We start from the raw sequence: 22,432 nt of genomic DNA on the forward strand, positions 1-22,432 counted from the left end.
GCAATCAACCAGACTCCACCTGGCCGATTAGGACTTTTAGAAAAAGCCTGATCTGAGAAACAGGAAGGAGATTCCTTAGCTCACAAGGGAGCTGACATAAGGAAAAGGAGGGCTGTGTTCTGGGAGGAAGACAAAAGGGGACCAGATCTCTATGCCTGGACCCTCAAGCAGACACCTACCCGGACACCACTGACCTGAATGGCCACCAGCGTTAAGGTGCCGCTGAGACTTTGGGGTGATGTGGGTAAGGGGCTTTTTCCCCCGGCCTTGCAGAGAGGGACTGGGGAAGAAAGTTAGCCCTTACACAAGGGATAGGTGTTTATTGTTTTATGTATATTGTTTGTTTGCTGTATTGTTTAAAGGAACAGGCAATAAAGCCTTATTTTAATTTCACCTTAAAAACGGTCTCCATTGCAGACATCTCTTACAATGACATCCTAGTGTTAATTACTCCTGGCTTCAAGTATTCTATAATCTTCGGGGACAGATTGTTTCACATTATACCTCTAGTTCTAGATTAAAACCATAGCCTGATATAAAAGCATTGACCGTTCATCATAATACAGATGTAGCCAACATTATTGCTCTAGTTATTGCATGATAACACATTCCTGTTTCCATGAGTTTTATTGTATGATTTGCAGTTGTTTGAATGGAGCCGCAACTTACATTGCAAATCGTATGATTCACCACATGATACACCTTTATGTATTTTGTAGCGTGATGCATCTGCTGCTCCGCAGTCCTGTGCACGCAATTGTATATACATATACGTGCACACACTCTTTCCGGTCGCTGTACATGTAATATATGGCGTATGTGTAATACTTGAGGTGGTATAGTGGGTCCCTGGGACTTATTAAATTTGCAACATATAAAAATATATTTTACAACCCATTAAATATCAGCACTTGATTTTAGAGATGTAAATGCATGCAGGGCAGCATTATCTTTATTGGGGTTCATGCAATTTACAAAAGAAGAATTGAGGTTTTAATAAAGATCTTTGTGGATTGCATTAGAGTTCATTTTTTATATATTGATAATCTGGGAGAAATATAGACTTAAATTTGTAAATCCAGGACTATTATGTGAGTTTAATCCTACAAGGTTTAATGCTTGACTTGTAAGGATTTATGTTGTCACGTCACATGGATTAAATAAAGATAACCATTTGAAGCTTGGCTTCAGTGCTGAACTCTACTCGTGTTTGGATTACAGTAGTCACAAGATGCTGTCAAATGCAGACGTTTAGCATTAGATAGTGGGCACCAGAGGGGACTCGAGGTCTTGCGGGCCCTTAGGCAACAGTTTGATCGGGCCCTACCTCCAATGTTTTGCAATGTTTTGTAGAATTTCTTTGTGTAAGCTTATGAGGGGAAATGAGTGCAGAGTGCTGCTGAGAGCGAAGCTTCTATTGGGTCCAGCTATCTAATGGTATTCTAATAGCTGCCGTAAACGTCCATAATAAAGGTAGAGGTCGAGCAATGCATAGAGGTGAGGCGAGTCTTTTCTGGTCCCCAGAGGCATGCGCTGTGTCCCTGGAGACCTGGCCAAAGTCAGACCTAACCAGAAGCAGGGAGCTGAGCTGGGCCCCCTCCATCTGCGGGGTCCTAGGTGGTCAACAGTCTTATCTAATGGTAGAGCCTCTGATGCCCACAAACATTTGCTCTGACACAACTTTATTCCACCTCAGCAGATACCACATGCACCGATTTAATGGAAAATGTTGATTAACTGAGACAGATGCCATAGATACAGTCAGTCTGCTGTCCCACACACATGTAAAAAAAAAGCAGCTCTTATCAAATTTTCATTAATCCATAATTCATGTTGGAGATTAACTTGAATATAAAGGTCACAAATTCAACCTATGCTAAATTCAGACAACAGATATAGGATAAAATATCTATACTTACTTATTGATCCAGGGGAAGGTAAACAAAAAACCCCAGTGACATATCATCCAATGATATCTCATAAGGGAAAAAATAAATTCCTTCCTGACTCCAAGAATTGGCAATCGGAGGCAGCAGCAACACAAGCAGCACTTCCTCCACCCACGGCAATCGGACCACACAGCGCCGCTCCGCAGACACATCCTCGAGCTCCAGGCCTCTCTCCGCGCCTCTGGTCCCGGCATCGTTGCTAGGAGATCCTTAATGCGGGAGGGCGTGCCGTTATGCACCTGCGTTGCTGTGTCAGCAGTTCCATGTGTGGCATAGCGTGTCACTGCAGTGCCTCCAATGAAGGTCTGGTCTGCGGCTGGGTTATTCTTCCGGTGTCCCGCATTGCTAGGTAAACCGCGACCGTGTTCCGGCATCCTGAAATGAGCTTCTAGCATTGGCACTGGACAGGGGTTAAAATGCACTTGCCTCTGGCAATCGGGTGAGTGCATTTGTCGAGCCCTGGTTATCATATCCCTCTTAGTCACCTCTTTTCTAATGTAAATAAATCTAATTTATCTAGCCTCTCATCATAAGTTAGATTGTCCATCCCTTTTATTAATTTGGTGGCTCTTCTCTGCACTCTCTCGAGTTCCATAATGTCTTTTCTAAGTAGTGGTGCCCACAATTGTATTCCATATTCAAGGTGTGGTCTTTCTAATTCTTTATAAAGGGGCATAATTATGTTTACTTCCCTGCCATCCATTGCCCGTTTAATGCAAGATGAGATCTTGTTTGCCTTTGCAGCTACTGCATGACTTTTGCTAAGCTTGCTGTCTATCAGCAATCTTACATCCTTCTCCATCAAGGATTCCCCTAATTTATCCCCATTTAATTTGTAAATCACCTGTTTATTTTTGTTTCCCAAATGCATAACCTTACATTTATCTGTATTAAACCTCATCTGCCATTTATCTGCCCAAGTTTCCAGTTTCTCCACGTCCTTCTGGAGAGAAATTATATCCTGCTCTGATTTTACCTTACACAATTTAGTGTCATTAGCAAAGATGGAGACTTTGCTCTCTATGCCAACCTCAAGGTCATTAATAAACAAGTTAAAAAGCAGGGGTCCCAGTACTGATCCCTGAGGTATTCCACTCACTTTAGCCCAACCTGAAAAAGTTTAATTTATGACAACTCTATGTTGTCTATCCTTCAATCAGTTTTCAATTCAGGTGCATATATTTTTACTGAGTCTAATTTGCTTTATTTTGTACACTAACCTCTTGTGTGGAACCGTATCAAAAGCCTTTGCAAAATCTAAGTAGACCACATCAACTGCATTACCCTGATCTAAATTCCTACTTATCTCCTCAAAGAAACAAATAAGGTTAGTTTGGCATGATCTATCCTTCATAAATACATGCTGACTATTACTAATAATTTTGTTTTCCATAAGGTAGTCCTGAATATTATCCGTATTAAACCTTCAAGTAGCTTCCCCACTATTGAAGTCAGGCTTACAGGTCTGTAATTCCCCGATTGTGATCTAGCTCCTTTTTTAAATATAGGCACCACATCTGCTTTACGCCAATCTTGTGGTACTGAGCCTGTGGAAATGGAGTCCTTGAATATTAAATATAATGGTTTGGCTATTACTGAACTTAACTCCTTAAGAACCCTTAGATGTATGCCATCGGGGCCAGGTGCCTTATTTACTTTAATTTTATCAAGCCGCCTATGAAGTTCTTCCTCAGTTAACCAATTGTTCATTAATATGGAGGTTGTGGCTTCCTCCTGCGGCACTACTACGTCTACTATTAATGATTGTCTAATAACTACCACGTTTATTATTTACTATACCACAACTTTGCATACATTTTTCTTTTAGTATCATAATGTATACTGTTTGAGATTTTCACTTAAAATAACCAACAAAGAGGACTTGCAGTATAGCACAAAACTGAGTGTGTGCTCCCTCTTAGAGCTCCGTCAATGCCACAGCTTTACATTCTGAAAATATTGACTTGAACACTAAAGTTTTCCTGCTTTGATAACCAGTTTCTTGGGCTTGACCTCTGTGCCAGTTTATGGAAAAATACTGTATGCAAAAAACAAACTGGATCGGTACTCAAAAAATAATAATAATTAAGGACTTATGTTTTGCTTTGGTCTCACCAAGTTTTTTCTTTAATGTACTGTATCAAAAAAGCAGCAATATAGAAAAAAAGCAGCACACAGAGGGAAAGGAAATGTTAGCAGACACACGCTGTTATATGTGCAGAATAGAGCAACGTTTCAAGGCCCCCTGGCCTCTTCGTCAGGCTTAATTATAATGTGCATCCAAGGAGGTTTAAATATTCCATGTGGAAACGCGTGCCCCTGGCCAGCGTCTCTCTGCAGAGACCAAAAGAAGCATAGGAGTCCCTTCAGGCGTACAAACCACAAGAGCTGAGGTTGAGATTGTCCCAGTTCTAAGAATGATTGAATGGGAAAGTATACCAATCCGTCTACCTACTGCTTACTTCGTTTGGAGATCTAGCTCGACATTTTTCTGAAGTTGTATCTCCTTTTTCTCAATTTTGGAAGTACATCCACTTTTTATTTTCTTTAAAAAAAAAAAAAAAAGTTGTTTTCTTTACAAGAAAAACAAGCTAATTAAAGAACAATTTTGGAGATAGTACAACAGATAACTCAGGATCAACAAAGTCTTGAATCAGGAAATGTTCTGTTAAGAAATAGAAAAACAATTAGTTCATTTAATACTAAAGCTTCCCAGTGGAATTCTTTAAAAAATGACTTGATTGAAGTCTTATTTAGCATTTTTAAAATGTTCTGGGAAGGTAGCAATCCAAGTAATAACTTTTGCTTTGCTAATGTTTTATTGATACATAAAATCAGGGACAGACCCTAAATCCACAACCTTTGATAGATCCACCTCTTTACTGAACATAGAATATAACATTTTGACCAAACCTTTAGCAAATAGGTTACAAAATAATAATAATAAAAAAATAAAATATATATAGCTTGCTATCATATATAAGGAACCAACTGGTTTTTAAAGAAGATTAGTCTTTTTGTACTCGCCGGTTCGCCAAATGAAGATTTTCTCATTAAATTCAATATATATCAAATAGTCCAGTGGTGCGCAAACTGGGGGGGGCGCAAGATCTTTTAAGGGGGTCGCAGGGCCGGTGCAGCCTGGGGGCGGCGAAACATGCTGTGTGCAGGCGGCGGCAGAACATGATGGAGGGGGGGCGGAGGTACAGCAGCTGCAAAATAACCCTGTCAGAGCAGCTAGAGGATCGGAAGAAGAGGGTCAGAGCGCAGCAGGACTGCAGGGGAGGAGCAGGCCCCAGCGGTCTGACGTGGAATGTCCCTGCTTCCTGTGTCTGCCCTGTAGCAGCGCTGTGCAGACAGAGCAGGAAGAGGGCAGATCAGGGGCTGGTCAGGTGTGTGTAGCAGGGCTGTGTGTACTGAGCTTGCTGCATAAGGTAGGTCAGCATTCAGTGTACATTGTGTGGAATTGGAAGAGTTGTTTAGTCAGTGACAGAGCACAGACTGCTAATAAATAAACTCGAACTCCATCACCCCCCCTCGCCCTTACGGCATCCAATTAAAGGTGCAGTCACAGTCCAGAGATCCACTACAATACAGTGAAATCACTCAACAGGCACAAAGTGCACCGATTGTTTCAGGATTAAAGAAACATCTACTAACTTTTCATATATCAGGGAATGTACCCTCTCTATATGTATGTAGCTGTATGTTCTGGCTCACAGTGTTTTGTAGTCCTGGTCTATAAGGGGGAATGTATTAGTCTGGTTATGAGGGCATGACAGCCAGCTGCAAAAGAACCCTGTTAGAGTAGCTGGTGGATCGGAAGAAGAGGGCAAGAATGCAGGAGGACTGCAGGGGAGGAGCAGGCATGTCTGACGTGGAATGTCCCTGCTTCTGGTGCCTGCCCTGCAGCACTCTGCTCCTGCTAATGCTCGTGATCTGGCACCCTGCTTTGCAATTCTCTTCAGTCACACAGGACAGGAGGCACAGCTGAAATTGCAAGAAAGGGTAGGCTATCTGAATTTTACCCAATGTACTCTAATATTACTGAAACACAAGGAAAAACACCCCATAACAGTTAAAAAAGGTATACAAAATAATACTGCTAAGTAGGAGGGTGGATGACAAAAAGGGGGGGAAGAGGGAAGGGAGGTAGATATGGGGTGGAATGAATGCCCCCCCCCCAAATAATTGCCTGTGTGATATTGACAGTGCACCAAAAGAAACAAATATTACCAGATACCAGCCAAATAAACAGATAGTGATCCATCTCATAAACATGTTACAGCTCCAAATGTTATGATAAGTGCAATGAATTTGAGAATAAGATTTGAGTGCATTCATGGTTCTCTCATCCCTGTCCTACTGTCTTCTGGTCGCTATAACCCTGCAGTTCTACAGACACTTTACAGTCCATGGGGGATAATAATTAATGTCCCTAACTAAGCATTGAAAATGTAAACAATATTAAAGAATGCATTTGCAGCAGGTGTCTATAGACGTCAATAGAAAGACTGCGGCCCCGCTGGCGCTGACCGCGCTCATGCTTGAAAGCGGTGATGTCACCAGCTCTCTAAGCATGAGCGCTGGGTGTCCTGGCTATTTCGCAAGCGCGCGTGGAGGTGGGGATGTTATTGCAGGCAAGTTGAGCACGCTTGAAAGTTAATTTTTTGTTTACTCAAGCACCTAACTTGAGTGAGCGTGCGTGCCCGCACAGCACATGAGCAGGGACTTACACATATAGATTTATGTAAGTAAAAGCGGCAATTACTGCGCGCTCAGCACCAGCGGGGCCGCAGTCAAAGGGGGTTGAGGAGAGGAGATGATGAGAATCTATTTGAGATTGTCACACATGATATCGTACATATCGATATAATGTTGAAATATGTAAGTATTTATATGTATTTGTAGTCACATTTGTATTGTATACCGTTTAAACTTGTTTTTTTTTTTCATGTGATTTTTGTTCACATCAGGCAGGGGGGGCCCGACAAATATCATTGATGAAAAGGGGGGCTCGGCATAAAAAGTTTGCTCACCCCTGAAATAGTCCACGGCACGGTTCTTTTCTTAATTTAATCAGAGACAAAATAGAAAACATTTTTACAGCATAATTTCAGTCATCAGGTTTCATCATTCAGGCATACAGTATAGAATGTAGTTATAGAGTGGAGAATCGTAGCTCTGTTCTTCGCTTGGTGATGTGCAATTATTCTGAATTCTATAAACTAAAATGCAATCTTTATACTCTGCATTTCTCTCAAACATGTTTCTCTCACTGTCAGCTCAAAATGCTCCTGGTTAATTATCAATGTTAGAAGACTACTGTATTTCTTCATTTAGCACTATTTACAGTGATATAGAAGAATCTCGGTGTTCTGTCACTAAGTAACTATATAATCAACGATGTTCTTAATCCTTTAGAACCTAACTCCATTGTATTGTCGCTTACTACTAGCTACAGAATCTATTTAATTAACCTTTGAATTCAAACTCTTACAACCTTAGCAAACATTCCTACACCACGTGACGCGTCACCGCTGGGGCTCACAATCCTCTTGCAACCCCTGGTGGCTGACGCGGTACAGCGCGTAGTGAGCCTTGCATTGAGGAGGGACGGGGCCGGCTCGGTAGGACATCATGGGCAAGTGAGTGACGCTCATGTGGCCGCGCACGCCGCCAACCCTAGCGGGTCCTCAGCCTAAGAAGTTAAATACAGCCAGGTCCTGAAATTCAGCTAAATTCAGCACGTCCTGAACAGCAATACCGGCTCCCTACCTGTACCGAAGCTGTGCGCAAGCGGGGAGACTATATAGAGCCTGTTACACATGCGTTATTTACATCAGTTATGCATGTATATGATGATTGCAGTACAGTACATGCATCGATAAGTGGGAAAAAGGTAGTGCTTCACTTTAAGTACATTTTCGCTTTACATACATGCTCTGGACCCATTGCGAATGTTAATGCGGGGTATGCCTGTATAGAGAATATTGCATAATTAATATTTAGGATTGATATCATCCTACCTTCAGTTTTGTCATGGGAAGGCAATTTGACTGTACTTATATTCTATTGAGATGTAAGGAATAGTACTGTGAATATGGTAAATTAAAAGTCCAAATAGATCTCACAAATATGCTTATGTTGACGCAGAAAATAAATTTGATTTGGTCAGCTGGACCACATATATTCTAAATTTCTTTTGTTTAACAGGAAAATGTGTACAGTACAAGCACTTGACTGTCAATCTTCCAGCATCTCGAATCATTAACGGTACCTTAGCCTAATCTTTAAATTTAGGTAAAGGAACAAGCCAGGGCCTCTCCGTTTCTCCCCTTTTATTTGTTATGGCCCTTGAAACCTTTTGATTTTAATTAAGAATAAGACTCCTGGAATATCAATTGTAAACCAAAAATTCCAACAGGGTTTATTTGCAGATTCCTATGATCAGGGAAAAAAACAAGTTTAGCTCCTTCTTTGGATACGGAATCAATTACGACAAAGTACATATTATGGCTGGTAGACAAACCCTTACATCTTGGTGATAAAGGATCCTTTTTGGGGAAGCGAATGCTAAAATTAAATACCTTGGTAGAATCTTACCTACTAACCTTTTGAAATTATATGAAGCAAACTTTTAGACCCCAAATAAATAAAATTATCAAAGAACTTGATGACTGCAAACATTATAAAATATCTTTCTTTGGCCCAGATACACAAAGTTTAATGTTACGTAAATCTAAATTGACAGCAACGCTTCTCCACTAACGCCTTTAAATAGCATAGTGTTAAATGTATACAGCCATTAGTGCTACAGATATGCAAATCAGATACATAACCGCTTAAGGCCATTCATGTTAACACAGGGAATTAACGTTGGGTGACGTTACTCCCACCCAGACCCGAGAGACACCTATTTTAATAGAGTACCACGTCATTTATGTACCTCTCCAAATACTAATTAGGATACGCAAAGACTATTCAAAGGATTTGTATCATTATATTAAATAATATTCTCTTCAGGGGATCTATAAGACAGAGGAATGAATTGGGAAAATGACATGACGTATACTGTATATCTAAATACTTAAATTTGTGGACATCTAGACTTCCCAGAAGGCATGTCCTCTCTGCGGAAAAAAAGATGAATTAAAGCAGATTATTGATCCTGTAACGAACGTTATAGATCAATTTCAATTACCTCAGTCCCATTTGTTATGCCTATTTACAAGTTAAACATGATCTCAATTATTTAGATAAATTGCATCCAAACTTGTGTTCTTGTAATCTGGTAGAGGAAAATATAGCATTTTCCAAATCAGCCAAATCTCTTACTAATTTAATAAGTTTATTGAAGGTAAAAATAGAATTTCAGAAAATGATTCACTATTAATTACATGAACAGAAGGCGGGGGGTAAGGGAGTGATCGACTAAACCATACTAAATGTGTATTAGTGTAATAATAATAATAATACAATTGATAATGAAAGGTAGGTGCAACTGTGAACTGAAGTGAATCAGAGAAAATGAGGGGTACAATTAGTGTGCATTTAAGTGAATTTCTTTTGGTGTACAAACCATTGTACCCCTCATTTTCTCTTAATTACATGAAGTCAGATTTCCCAGGTCCAAATTATATAGACCCTTTAATAAATGGAATAAGTAATGTGTAAAAGGCACCAGAAGCTTCCAGTTTCAGGGAAATATAACTCTGTATTCTTCACAGAGCATACGTGTCACCTAAACGTAATACAACATTTCAGCTTTCTGCTGATGGCATATGTCCCAAATGCCAAGGCACTGAGGATAATATCGAGCCCATGCTATGGGATTGGGGAATAAATAAATTGGTATGAAGTGAACAATTATATTTACAATATTTTGGAATCTAAAATAAATCCCTCTTAGCCTATATACTGTTAACGGTTTATTTGGGGACAACAAAAATCTAGATTTGAAAGATGAGCGTTAATACCAACGCCTGCTAATTTCAATCAAATTAATGCTTAATAACTGGTGAAAAAAGCAACCCATTCACAGTTAGACATTGTTATTGCTGTGGTTGATACAGTATAAATCAAAACTGACAATTATTTAATAAATGAGAAACATTAATCAATTCTTAAATATATATGTAGCCAGGTCCCCCAGGCTTTCCCTTATCTGCGCTGCAATGGGAGAATAAGGGAAGGTTGCAGAGCGTGCAGGGAGCATTTCGGTACACCGGAGGCTCTGCGGCGGCCCGAGCGTCCAGGGCGCCGCCATTTGTACTTGCGCATGCGCAGAGAGTCTCGGAGGCGACGGCGTGTGATAAGAGGTCGCGCATGAGCAGAGAGTGGCTGCGGTGGCGCGCGAAGCACGGGCCAATCGGAAGGGGCCTAGGCCCAGAGACTACAAGTCCCATGAGCCTCAGCCAGACCAGGTGACAGCAGGGAGCCAATAGGGCGATAGGAGACTGCAGGAAGAGATAGGAGGTTGCGCAGGGGAGCACGCAGGCAGAGAAGATTGGGAGGGGGACGAGGAAGGAGCTCAGTGTGTAGAGAGGCAAGTAGCCTCTACACTAGGCCCGTATACCCCCAGGCCCAGATAGGCCCTGAGTCACAATCAGTCAGAGTTAATGTAGGGACAGGCACTAGAATAGGAACCTGTCACATTAGTGAGTGAAGCTGCTAAAGACACAGAGACTGTCACAGCACCATCCCAGAGGTTTGGGACCAGACCTCTACAGGCATATCATCAGCCATCCGGGAAGGTATCACAGGCAGCTCCGCGTCGTTGGAGCCTTTGTGAAGTCTGTTTGCGGGCCCGAGCGTAGGAGCGCTCGACAGGTAACATCCATTAAGTGCCCCAACTATAATATCATTCATACTAGTGGCTGCGCAGTCACAATCATACACTCACTTTGGGGTATTGGATACGGTGTGGGAACACGGCGAAGGGTTGCATCCTGTGAGACACGGTAGTATAGTGTCTCATTGAAGAGTAACACCGATGGGGATATACAATGCATGGTTATGGTTACCGCTAGTAAAGCTACTGTTTCTTTTACATGCTGTGTGTGTAGTATTGTATTATTGTCCTGCGAGGAACATCTTCCACTCTGCTGGGAGCCATCGCAGGTGGAGGCGCTGCATCTGATAAGAGGTACTCTATATAAATATATTGCCCCAGGCTCTCCGTGGCAGAGGCTTAGGCCCTGTGAGCCAGCAGGTTATACAGCATTGGTAGTTATACTGTATTCAGAAGGAAACAGGGCTATATATATATATATATATATATCTTTATTTATATAGCGCCATTAATGTACATAGCGCTTCACATTATATATAATGGAAATATTACTGTATGCTCAATTGCATGTCTTGGAGAGGTCTGGAACCCTGCCTTTCACCATTATCGCCCAGCATACAGTGCTTCCACTGCATCAAGGGATTCTGGGAAATGATGTGCAAATGAGCACACAGTGCCACCTTTTGTTTCAAATCCATATTGACATGGACCCCTATAAGCTTATGCTTGCTGCATTCCACGGCTTTTCAGCACAGCCTGAGTTAAGATGCATAGCCAGTGAAACTACCCACAGACAGCTGTTTCGACCTTTTGGCTCTCATCAGTGTGAGGCTGGTTATACTGGCTTTGCAATTTGAAGCTTTGGACAGGCATCCACCACACATTATTTAAGTTATGGTGGGTAAAAAAGTGTCAAAAAACCCTCCACCGTAAAGCATATAGCAAATGGAAATATTACTGTGTGCTCATTTGCATGTCTTGGACAAGTCTGCAACCCTGCCTTTCACCATTATATATATATAATATACAATATACATCATCATCATTATATATATATATAAAATAAAAAAAGCAGAAGCACATGTCCTATAGTGCAGCGGTGTGCAAACTGGGGGGCGCGCCTCGCAGGGGCTGCGCTAGATTTTCAAGAGGGGGGGGCGCAGCAGTTATTGAGGTACCGCGCGCTCCCCCAAGCATTTAAATCAAGTGCCGGGGGACCGCGCGAGGCCTCTATAACCCACTTACCTTCCCTTCCAGCTTCGCGTCGTCCTGGTAAACCAGCGTCAAATGACGCCACGGGTCACGTGATGTCACATGACCCCGCGCGTCATTTGATGCCAGGGTCGAGCGGGGGTGGGGGGGGGCACGAGGCGCTGAAGCGAGCAGGCAGGGGTGCGCATGTTGAAAAGTTTACGCACCCCGGCTATAGTGTATTACCGTTTAATACATGTATTAGATTGATGAAAACCTTAAAAATGGACACTCACAAACAAAGGTGTTAAAATCTCATAGTAGAAAAACCCGATAAATGGTAGGAATCTCTGCTCTGGCTGTAGGAACACACTGGAACAAGAATGCATCACCTCCCTGCTGCAGCCTCCAGTCTGGGCTCCGTTGTGATGTTATTCAGTGTCCCAGTGGAGCAGGAGAAGGGCTTCAGTGGCGCCGTGAAAAAGCGCGCACTCTGCGTTCAACAGCTGATGTGTACGCCGACATACAGCTGTGCAGGGGATTCCCTGGTTGTCTATGATCGGGGGGCGGGGCTAGACACAGCACGTCAAATGACGTCACTACCGGAACCACCAATCATAACAGCTCTATGCGTTTCGTCACTGGCAAGCAACTTCCTATATCCTGTATTCAACTGTTCTGGACTTATGTTGTTATGATCAATATCTCCTTCTGCTTTAGGAATACTATTGTTTGCACAGCTTTTTAGAGCTGATTATCTGTTTATATATATATATATATATATATATATATATATATATATATATATATATATATATATATATCGTGTTGCCCACCACAACCCTAAGTATACCCATAGCCGTAATGCGTTATATTCTGATATCCAAAGCTATGTCTTTGAATGATAGCTTTATTTTGACTTGATTTCTGTTGGGGGATATGGTTAACAATGCACTATGGCAGGCTGCCAATTTATTTATTTAGGCTACTCATGATCTAGAGCCAGTACTAGGAGATGACCTATATGAGGGATAAAGAGCTTAGGCTGACAGCAACTGAAAAAAAGGATGCTTTTAGCTTCAAAAGAGGGCACATGCCATCATCTGTACATCCATAACAGTCTTCCTTGCATTGTAGATTAAAGCAATGCAATTTCAAATACCTTTTGAAGCCCACTGGCCTCTTTCATACCTAGGTAAAATACCAGTGGCATTTCACATGAAAGCATAGACAATATCTACCATAATGAGCAAGAAACTGTTGTACACTAATTCTGACTGACCAGAATGGAAAAAGAGCAATGTGCTCCCTTGTCATCAAAGCCACTATCTGATGTGTGCAAAGGTCCTCGGCAGAAAGAAATGTAAGGATCGTTCACTGTCATTTTTTTTTTTTTCCATTATTATGGATCCACCTTTGCAAGATACACTCACTCAGTAGTTTGGTGAAAGGAGCATTGAGATCTTCCAGACAAATTATAACCCGCAGAATATTGAATTTCCTGTGAACTTCACTTAGATTGCCATCTCTCCGGGGCAGGGATTTTTATTTTCCTATTGTCTGATATTGTATTATAAATCCGTGTATTGCCACTTTTGTAAAGCGCTGCATACATTTTTGGCACACTCTACAAATAAAAACATACACACTGTATATATACAATGTATTTCAGGCTTTGCAGGAGCAAAGGGTACAAACAGGCCCACCCCTAGGCAGAAAGCAGGTGAGGCACCGCCAAGGGGCAGCAAGAGGAAGAGAATAGCCTTTGTATTATTTTTTAAATAAATGTAGGTTTGAAGCAGGGGGTCTCCGGAGCTGAACCCAGTTAATTTCAGCTCCGGGGACCCCTTGCTTTCTGAGGTGCTTACCTCCTTGGGGGATGCCGCTATCTCCTGCTCAGGTTTAAAGCCCGGTCACATGGGCAAATAGGAAGCCACATATGATGTCACGGCTTCCTATTGGCCCATGTGATGGGACATCTAAACCTGAGCTCAGATACTGGCATCCCCTAAGGAGGTAAGTATCTATGGAAGCGTAGGGACCAAGCAGCCAAAATTAATGGGGTTCAGCTCCGGAGACTTCGTGCTTCCTACCTAGGGGAGGAGGCGTCTTTAATATTCCACACAACGTAGTAACATACATTTTATTTCTTTTAAAGTCACTTTTTATGTGAGCAGTCCCCCTACTTGACGTTACATTTACATCCATTTTTCCTGTTAATTTGTACTTTCCTGTAATACTATGATGCCGTCCGTATACATGAAATATCCGTTTAAAGATGTTATGCCACTTTTTAGATAGCGGCAATGCATTTGTTTTGCCGTGACGTCGCTGTCGCCGGCACTATAAGCGCAGCCTTACTGATCATACAGGAGCTACAGTATGTATTCTGCATTTCTACTCTATAGTTCTTAGCCAATACAACTGTGGCAGTGATTAAGGCTTCTGAATCAATATGTATTGTTCATTTGATGCTATACAGTACATACATGTCCCTTATTAGTTCTGCACTCAGTAGGGCTCGGTCAGGCAGCTGCTGCTGTAGAAATGTTTACCAGCATTACAGCACTGGTTTGAATACCACTTTCAGGTGGAGATTTACTTTGTGGCGTTAACTGCCATTGACTTAAATGACCCTTAGTCCAAGATTGGGTGTGTTAGCCTGCAACGGACCTAACTGAGTCTCCCTCTTAGACAGGGCCATCTTAACAACATTAGGGGCCCCCGGGCAAAGCAGTCCACGGGGCCCTGCCTACACTGTTGCTCCCAGCCTCCCACGCGCTCACTAGCAGCAGCAGGCACCGGAAGTGCTGCACTGCTAGGCTGCGAGCGGTTGTGACGCGAGCTGGGGTGCTGGGCGGGGGGAGAACGAGCGGAGCCGGGGTGCTGGGCGGGCGGAGAGCGAGCGGAGCCGGGGTGCTGGGCGGGCGGAGAGCGAGCGGAGCCGGGGTGCTGGGCGGGCGGAGAGCGAGCGGAGCCGGGGTGCCGGGCGGGGGGAGAGCGAGCAGGGTTGCCAGGTGGCTTGTCCAAAAATACTGGACACAATGGTGAAAGGTGCGACGCACTCGAGAATCGTTGGTGGGGAAGAATGTTATTTATAAATGACCTGACTTATGTCATTTGTTCTAGATTTCACTTCAAGTATTCACCAATTTGCACCAATTTATATTCTATTTCGTAAAAAATCTTCTGAGGAGTCTAGGGCGGGAGGGAGGGAGCACCCTTCCGAGGATTGTTTTAGGAAATAGAATATGAAATAGTGCAAATTGGTGCATGCTTGGAGTGAAGTTTAGAACAAATGACATAATGGTCAGATCATTTATAAATAACTGACCTGCAGTCATACTGTACATGGCGAGCAATACTGATCTTACTGCTCCTCCCACAAGATTGTTGCACCCATCCTCATCTTCTCTCTCTCCCCCCTTGTCCTCTCACCCCCTCCCTTCATGCTAGTTTTACGCAGCGCTTTACAGAGACATTTTGCAGGCACAGGTCCCGAGGAGCTTACAATCTATCTTTTTGGTGCCTGAGGCACAGGGAGATAAAGTGACTTGCCCAAGGTCACAAGGAGCCGACACCGGGAATTGAACCAGGTTCCCCTGCTTCAAACTCAATGCCAGGCAGTGTCTTTACTCACTGAGCCGCTCCTTCTCCTCTCTCCCATCCCTCCATCCTCTCTCAACCCCATCCCTTCATCCTCTCACCCCCCCCCCCTTGCATTATCAGTACAGTTGCTTTCAAATTTAGACTTCAAAATCCAGCTTTAAATTGCATATTAAATCATGCCATTGAATAAGTAACCTGCTCTGCTTTCTTGGGGATGATCTGTAAGTAAGAGTGCTGCAGAGATTGCAATGCTGCTGTGATGAGAGCTTAGTTATGGAGCCTTTCTGAGAATTTACAATGGTGGTTATTTTTAATAGATCTTGAAAATGGGAAGACTGTTAGTATAGTAAAAGAAAAGTAAGGATGAGTGAGCAATTAAACAAAGTTGCCAGTACTGTATGTACTGTCTGTCACCACACACACACACACACACACACACACACACACACACACACACACACACACACACACACACACACACTCAAACACACTCAAACACACTCAAACACACACACACACTCAAACACACTCAAACACACACACACTCAAACACTCAAACACACACACACTGTGGCACACACAAATACAGGCAGGACACAGACAGAAAGACAGACACACTGAGACACACATACACTGAGACTCACACACAGATACAGTACACACATACACACACACTAAGACACACAGACAGTCACCCACATACAGACAGGACACAGATAGACTGACACACACACACACACACACACACACGCTGAGATACACACACACACACACACACATAGGCAGGACACTGAGACACACACACATACAGACAGGACACAGATACACACACACCTCTCTGCTGCATGCTTTCCCTCCGCTCTTTGGCCCCACCCTCCAGGCTCCTGCCACCTCCCGATTGGCTGAATTACACAGCAGCAACCAATCAGAAGCTACCCAGCCCCCTAGCAGCAGCAGCCCTGCTCTATCCCATGTCCGGTATTATCTTAATATATAAATTTGAAATTTGTGGGGTTGTTGGTAGATGTGGTGAATCTGATTGGTCCGTGGGTCCGTCACTCAGCCTCTGGCCAATCAGATTGGACTGTATCCCTGCCCCGCACGCCTCTCATTGGCCTGCGTGGCTCTATGACGTCACCCAACTGCCACTCTCTTCTCCTCGCTCGCAGCTCACCTTCCCCCTCGGCCTCACCCAACTGCCACACACACGCACCCAGCGGCCCGGACCGCCGGCTCCCCCCCCCCCAGCTCACCTCCCCGCCGGCTCCCCCCATCACCTCCCCTCACCTGCAGCTCACCTCCCCGCCGGCTCCCCCCCCTCCATCACCCCCTCCTCACCCGCAGCTCATTGCGCGTGCGCAGAATGCTCCCGTTACCTAGGGAGGGAGATGGGCGCAGGGGGGTGGGGTGGTGGTGCGCAGTCACGGCGCCGCCACCGGACTACATCCCCCAGCTTCCCCTGCGAGCGGGTGACGCGCCGGTCCCGTGACCCATCCCGCCTGGCTGCTCCTCCCCTTCCCTCTGGTCCCCTTCCCCACGCTTCCTTGCTTGCCCGCGTGGGGAGGGAGATGGACGCGGGGGGATGGGGTGTGTGTGTGTGAGTGTGACACTGTGTGTGTGACTCACTGTGTATGTGACACTGTGCGCTGCGCAGGGGGGGGACCAGAGCTGCGCAGGGAGGGGGGGCCAGAACTGCGCATGGGGCGGACCAGAGCTGCGCAGGGGGGGGGGGCAGAGCTGCGCAGGGGGGGGGGCCAGAGCTGCGCAGGGGGCGGACCAGAGCTGCGCAGGGGGGGAACAGAGCTGTGCATGGGGCGGACCAGAGCTGCGCAGGGGGGGAACAGAGCTGCGCAGGGGGGGAACAGAGCTGCGCAGGGGGGGGCCAGAGCTGCGCATGGGGGGCCAGAGCTGCGCTGGGGGGCGCGCGAGAACGGAGTTGCGCAGGGGGGGGGGGGGCACGAGAACGGAGTTGCGCAGGGGGGGCGGTAGACCGGAGCTGCGTGGGGGGGGGGAGTGGAGAAAGACTGGGGGAGCGGAGAAAGAGACAGGGGGAGTGGAGAGAGGAGGGAGCGGGAAACTTTAATCCCAGGCAACGCCGGGTCTCTCAACTAGTCTCTCATATTTTACCGGACAGGGGAACCAAATACCGGACACCTGGCAACCCTAAGAGCTAGCCGGGGTTCCGGGCGGAGAGCATTGGTGGGCACGCATGGGCTGGGCGCGTGGGGCCCCCATATGCTGTGGGGCCCCCGGGCAACTGCCCAGCATGCCCATACGTTAAGACAGCCCTGCTCTTAGACTGTATCAGCAGATTCCTTTGATTAAAGTAATAGTGGCTTTATTCTTTATTATTTGCTTTGTGGTTTCACTATACTCTGTTGGGGTTTCTCATTTATTATAAGTGCCAACCTGTGGGAAATAGAATAAACAAGCTGAATGACGTTATATATACTGTATATTTTTTTTTATTGGTTAAAGTAATGTAAAAACCACACCATTCAAAATGTCAAACAATAAGATGAAAAACATTACTTGATTTGTTATGTGAGATGAATACAATCAAAATCATTATTATTTTTTTTATAGAAAGCATTGATTGAATATTGTGGAATATTGCCCAGTTTATATAGAAAAAACATTTCCGCTACAATACCGGCTTGTTGGGGAAAAGATTTATATTTTACATGCTTCCTGTCATTTCTTAAAAAGTAAACTATTCTATCCAGTTTCATCTTAGTTCTCTCCTTGGATTATACTGTAGATGGTTTAGTGCTAAATAAAATGAAAGTATCTATGCATGCACACAACATGTTTAGTTTAGCACTTGGTGTTAACTGTAGTCAGTGTTTTTTTTTGTTAACAGATATCTAGAAAGAGTTTACAAATGATTATGGTGCAGCGATTCCCAAATTGCAGTGATTTGGGCTGAGCTAAAAAATATGCCTGACCTCCCTTCATTGCCAATGTGACTTGATGTTTATAATTAATAGTGCAGCCCATGTTGGACCAAATTGAATTAATGACAGTTAATGTATGATTACAATAGTTAGTTACATAAAAAGAAGAGATTCTCCTGCAAATGCTTTTAAACATTAATACCCAATGTTTTCATAGGGCGGGGATAAGATATTAATTATTCAAATGTCAGTCCCACCCTGGGTCTTCTTTTGAACCTTTTATAGAACTATGGGGTGGGGTCGCAAAAGCCAACTATCGGGGGTTGGGGTCTGCGCTGATCCTAGGACCTCCAAGAATATCCAGAATTGATACCGATCCTGCTGCTCTCCCACGATCAAAATGGGGAAAACTGAAAGATAAGGACAAACACACAAAGAAGAGCGCAAAAAGAAAGGCAGATTCAATTCCACATATAAAACACTTTATAAACAATATGAACAAGATAAAAACTTACAATGTAAAAATAGGGGGACAAACAGCATTCCACAGTCTTTCGCACCTCCTGACAAGATGTTCCGTGGACTCCCTCTGATGCTCACGCTTCGCAAGAGCGTAATAAGGCAGACAGGGGAGGCACTTAAAGTCCAGAGCACCTAAGAGACCGATAATCGGAGCTCGTATGGGCAAAACCCTCTCTAAGGCCAGGTCCCCGCTGGCTACTGCAGCACCCGCTGTGGCGGACACTGCAGGGACAAGAGCCGCCCCACAATGTGGCCGGGGGCGTTGCGCTGCGACGAGAGAAACTCATGCTCTCAAGAAAATTGAGAGCAGGACTCGCGATGGAGCGCTAGGCCACGCCCCCGACGGTTCAGCCAATGAGGGCGAACCTGCCGGGTGATGTCACGGCCGCGCCCCCGTCACAAAACTCCCCCCCCCCCCCTTTTCCCCTGCAGCTCACTGATTCGCAGGCACTGGGGCCGTAGCCTAAGGCTGGGGGAGACGAGACACTAAGACCTGTGGCGTCACTGCGTATTGCATCCTGTACCAGTAGACCACTCACCTCAACGTGTTTCGCGTGTCAATACGCTTCGTCAAGGGGTGTGTTTACTGCTAGAACAGAGGTTCTATATATACTGAAAAGAACTTCCTAATTGGATGACCCAAAGTTATGGGCAGGTCTAAGAGATCATAGCTAATCATAGTCATAGTCATAATAGTCAGTCATAGTCATAATAAACATATACAAAAGGGCTGAATACATTAAACATTACACACATATAACAAATTACCTACACACAAAGGGATGTTATAACATGTCATATAACGATACCACATGAATGCATGATATAGGATTCGCAAAAGCGCAATATCCACAATCACTCAATAACGGCCATGTGATAGCATAAATCTACCCTGTGGTCTTTAAATGAGTCGCAAAAATCGGTGTGCTGATTTTTTTTATCCAGTAAAGATGGACAAATCTCCTTTATGACACTACCACCAACAATACCAAGAGGACATCAAATGAAAGGTCTCTAATTTAGTAGTTGTAATACGTGATATCTGCTGCATCAGACTATTTATTTCACTGTTTAGTTTGTACTTTTCTTCTAATTCTCCTAATTCGTCACTTATTTTGTAGGTATTGGTGGTAACTTAGTAGCCATTCAGGCAAGTAGGATTTCTACCCATCTGCATTTATACAGCATCCCTGGGGAGTTACCAGAAGATGCCAAAGGTTGTTACTGTCCATGTAGGACCTTTTGTGGAACAGGTATGCTTTTCAGGAGGACTCTTTTTCTCCTTATGTGTTTATGCTTTTCTAGGACAGCTCTGTAATGAAATGATACATTATTATTTTACTGTATACAGTATTCACATTCACCATCCTTTTGACTTCCACAGTGCATTGCATGCCATAATACTGTTGTGCTTTATTTCTAAATGTAATGGTGCCAAGCTGTAAGGAACCTTACATCATTGTAATTTAATTGACTGGGCTGTAAAGTGCTTTACAGTTTAACATCACTTGGTAAATATGGACCTTAATCTTTTCAAAACAGGGACTGCATATATTAATTTGTTAAACTCTGTAGCAATTTTGCTCATCTCAATAACCACAATACAATATAGTGCCATAACAAATATCAGTGTAAATGTAATTTCTTTACACAAGTAACTGTGTCTACTATATGTTTAAATTTATGGAATGTATGTATGTATATTTTTATGTATACAGTGACAACGATTGTACATAGCGCTTTACAAAAGACAATGCATTATAGGGAATTATAATACAATAAGTGCAAACAAGCATAAAGTCAGACAATAGGAAAGAAAATCTATGCCCCGGAGAGCTTACAATCTAAGTGATATGTTGGACTTAGAGACAGGAGTTGAGGGTATGAATGCTGTAGATGGCAGTGCTTGGCCACAGTGGTTGGTAGGGGCAGCTGTGGGTGTGGGACAGCAGCCATGTGAGTATGAGAGCGAGGGAGACACCATGCTTCCCCAGATGCTCACCGGTAAAGGTGTCGCATATACTTCTGGGATATAAAAATCCCCCGCGTAACGCAGGCCAATAGGATTCCACTGCAGCTTTCTATTGGCCCGCTCAGCGCAGGAGATTTAAACCACCATTTTGCTTTCCCTGGAGGGGACGCTGTCAGCTTCTCTGGTAAATATCTCTGGAATCTGGTTCTCCCGGAGCTGAGTGTTTTGTTTGCTCCAGGGACTTCCTTCTTCCCGTCTATGTTAAAAAAAAGAAAAGGGGGGGGGGGAGTGGACCAAGAAGGAGGGACTGCACCTTAGAGGAGGAGGTGAGCAGGGATTGCTCCATGGGTGCTTTTAACTCACAAAATATACTGTTTTAAGAAGACAGAATGAATAATGACATTTAAGATGAAAGCAAAAATAAATATGATTTCATTGAGTTGACAACTTCATCATTCAAAGCCCCTCTGCTTTAATAGGCAATGTGTTTTATTTTGCAGGAGTAAATAATAAATCGGCTCAAGTTCTTCTCCTTCTAGTGGTACCCGGACATTTAATTTTTCTATACACCATCTATTTAATGAAGAGCGGTCACACATCCCTGACCCCCATCTTCATAGCAGTTTATTTATTGGCGGCGTTGCTACAGGTAAGCACTACCAATTTCACCTTTGAAATAAGTCATAAGTCCCTGGAGGTGTACACTGTGCCATTCCTAGCATCTGACTTTAAGTCACATTTATCTAGATCTGATTTGTCACTGTTTGTAATGTGTACATTAGTGTAACCCTCCCTGCCCAGCTCTTAGGGAGTTTACATTGTTTGGCTACTCCGCATGGATTACCTCGAGTCAGGGTGCTGGCTTCAGGCGGCTGAGCGATAAGGTAGCATGAATGAATAATAATGGGCGCCAGAACTTTTGTAATACAACAGTCTTTTACTCTGGTTCCCAGGCACGTGGGCCGTTCACATTCAAACTATAGACGTTGTGCTTCTTTTTAACAAACATACAGGATTTCTGTTGCTCCCATTAGTGCCCACACTTAACACTACAATGGAGGTGTATTCACTTAGTTCCTAGCTTATGTCGGACCCGGCCCCCTTTATTACTTCAGTACCACCTTCTGTATTAACCCGGGTTACCTGGGCCCCTAGGGGAAAACCAGGGGGGTCCTTTGTAATTGCTCACAAGACCGTTAGCCTGTTTGGGAACTGCCACTTCCATACCCGCTGATGAGGAATCTGAATGCGGACCTGTGGTTAGAGCAGATCCACCGACACCCGGGAGCCCTCTTTCCTGAGGCCCTCTGTGACATGCCGTTCTCCTATCTTTAAGATCTGTAGAACTCCATCTGCTTTCCTCTGGGATCCTAACTCAGGGGCTCTGTCCCTATCTTCAACACAACCAAATAAAAGAGACCTGGTCTGGGTTATTACTTTAGGAACAGCTTTATCTCTTCTCCCAGAGGCTCCCCTTCTCTTGTCCTCCTGGGAACCT

The 22,432-nt window shown here is 44.0% G+C and overlaps 1 protein-coding gene across 4 annotated transcripts in view; it reads left to right on the forward strand.

Annotated features, from left to right (window-relative positions):
- The window catches only part of SLC41A2 (solute carrier family 41 member 2), a 176,420-nt gene that overhangs the window by 93,563 nt on the left and 60,425 nt on the right, over nucleotides 1-22,432 (forward strand). For all 4 annotated transcript variants that reach the window (XM_075600575.1, XM_075600576.1, XM_075600578.1 and 1 more), the window contains 2 exons: nucleotides 20,084-20,215; nucleotides 21,435-21,583. In XM_075600575.1, coding sequence (XP_075456690.1) covers nucleotides 20,084-20,215; nucleotides 21,435-21,583 — 281 coding nt within the window. The remainder of the gene's footprint in view (nucleotides 1-20,083; nucleotides 20,216-21,434; nucleotides 21,584-22,432) is intronic.

The sequence above is a fragment of the Ascaphus truei genome, chromosome 5 (assembly GCF_040206685.1).
Source record: "Ascaphus truei isolate aAscTru1 chromosome 5, aAscTru1.hap1, whole genome shotgun sequence".
NCBI classification, from domain to species: Eukaryota; Metazoa; Chordata; class Amphibia; order Anura; family Ascaphidae; genus Ascaphus; species Ascaphus truei.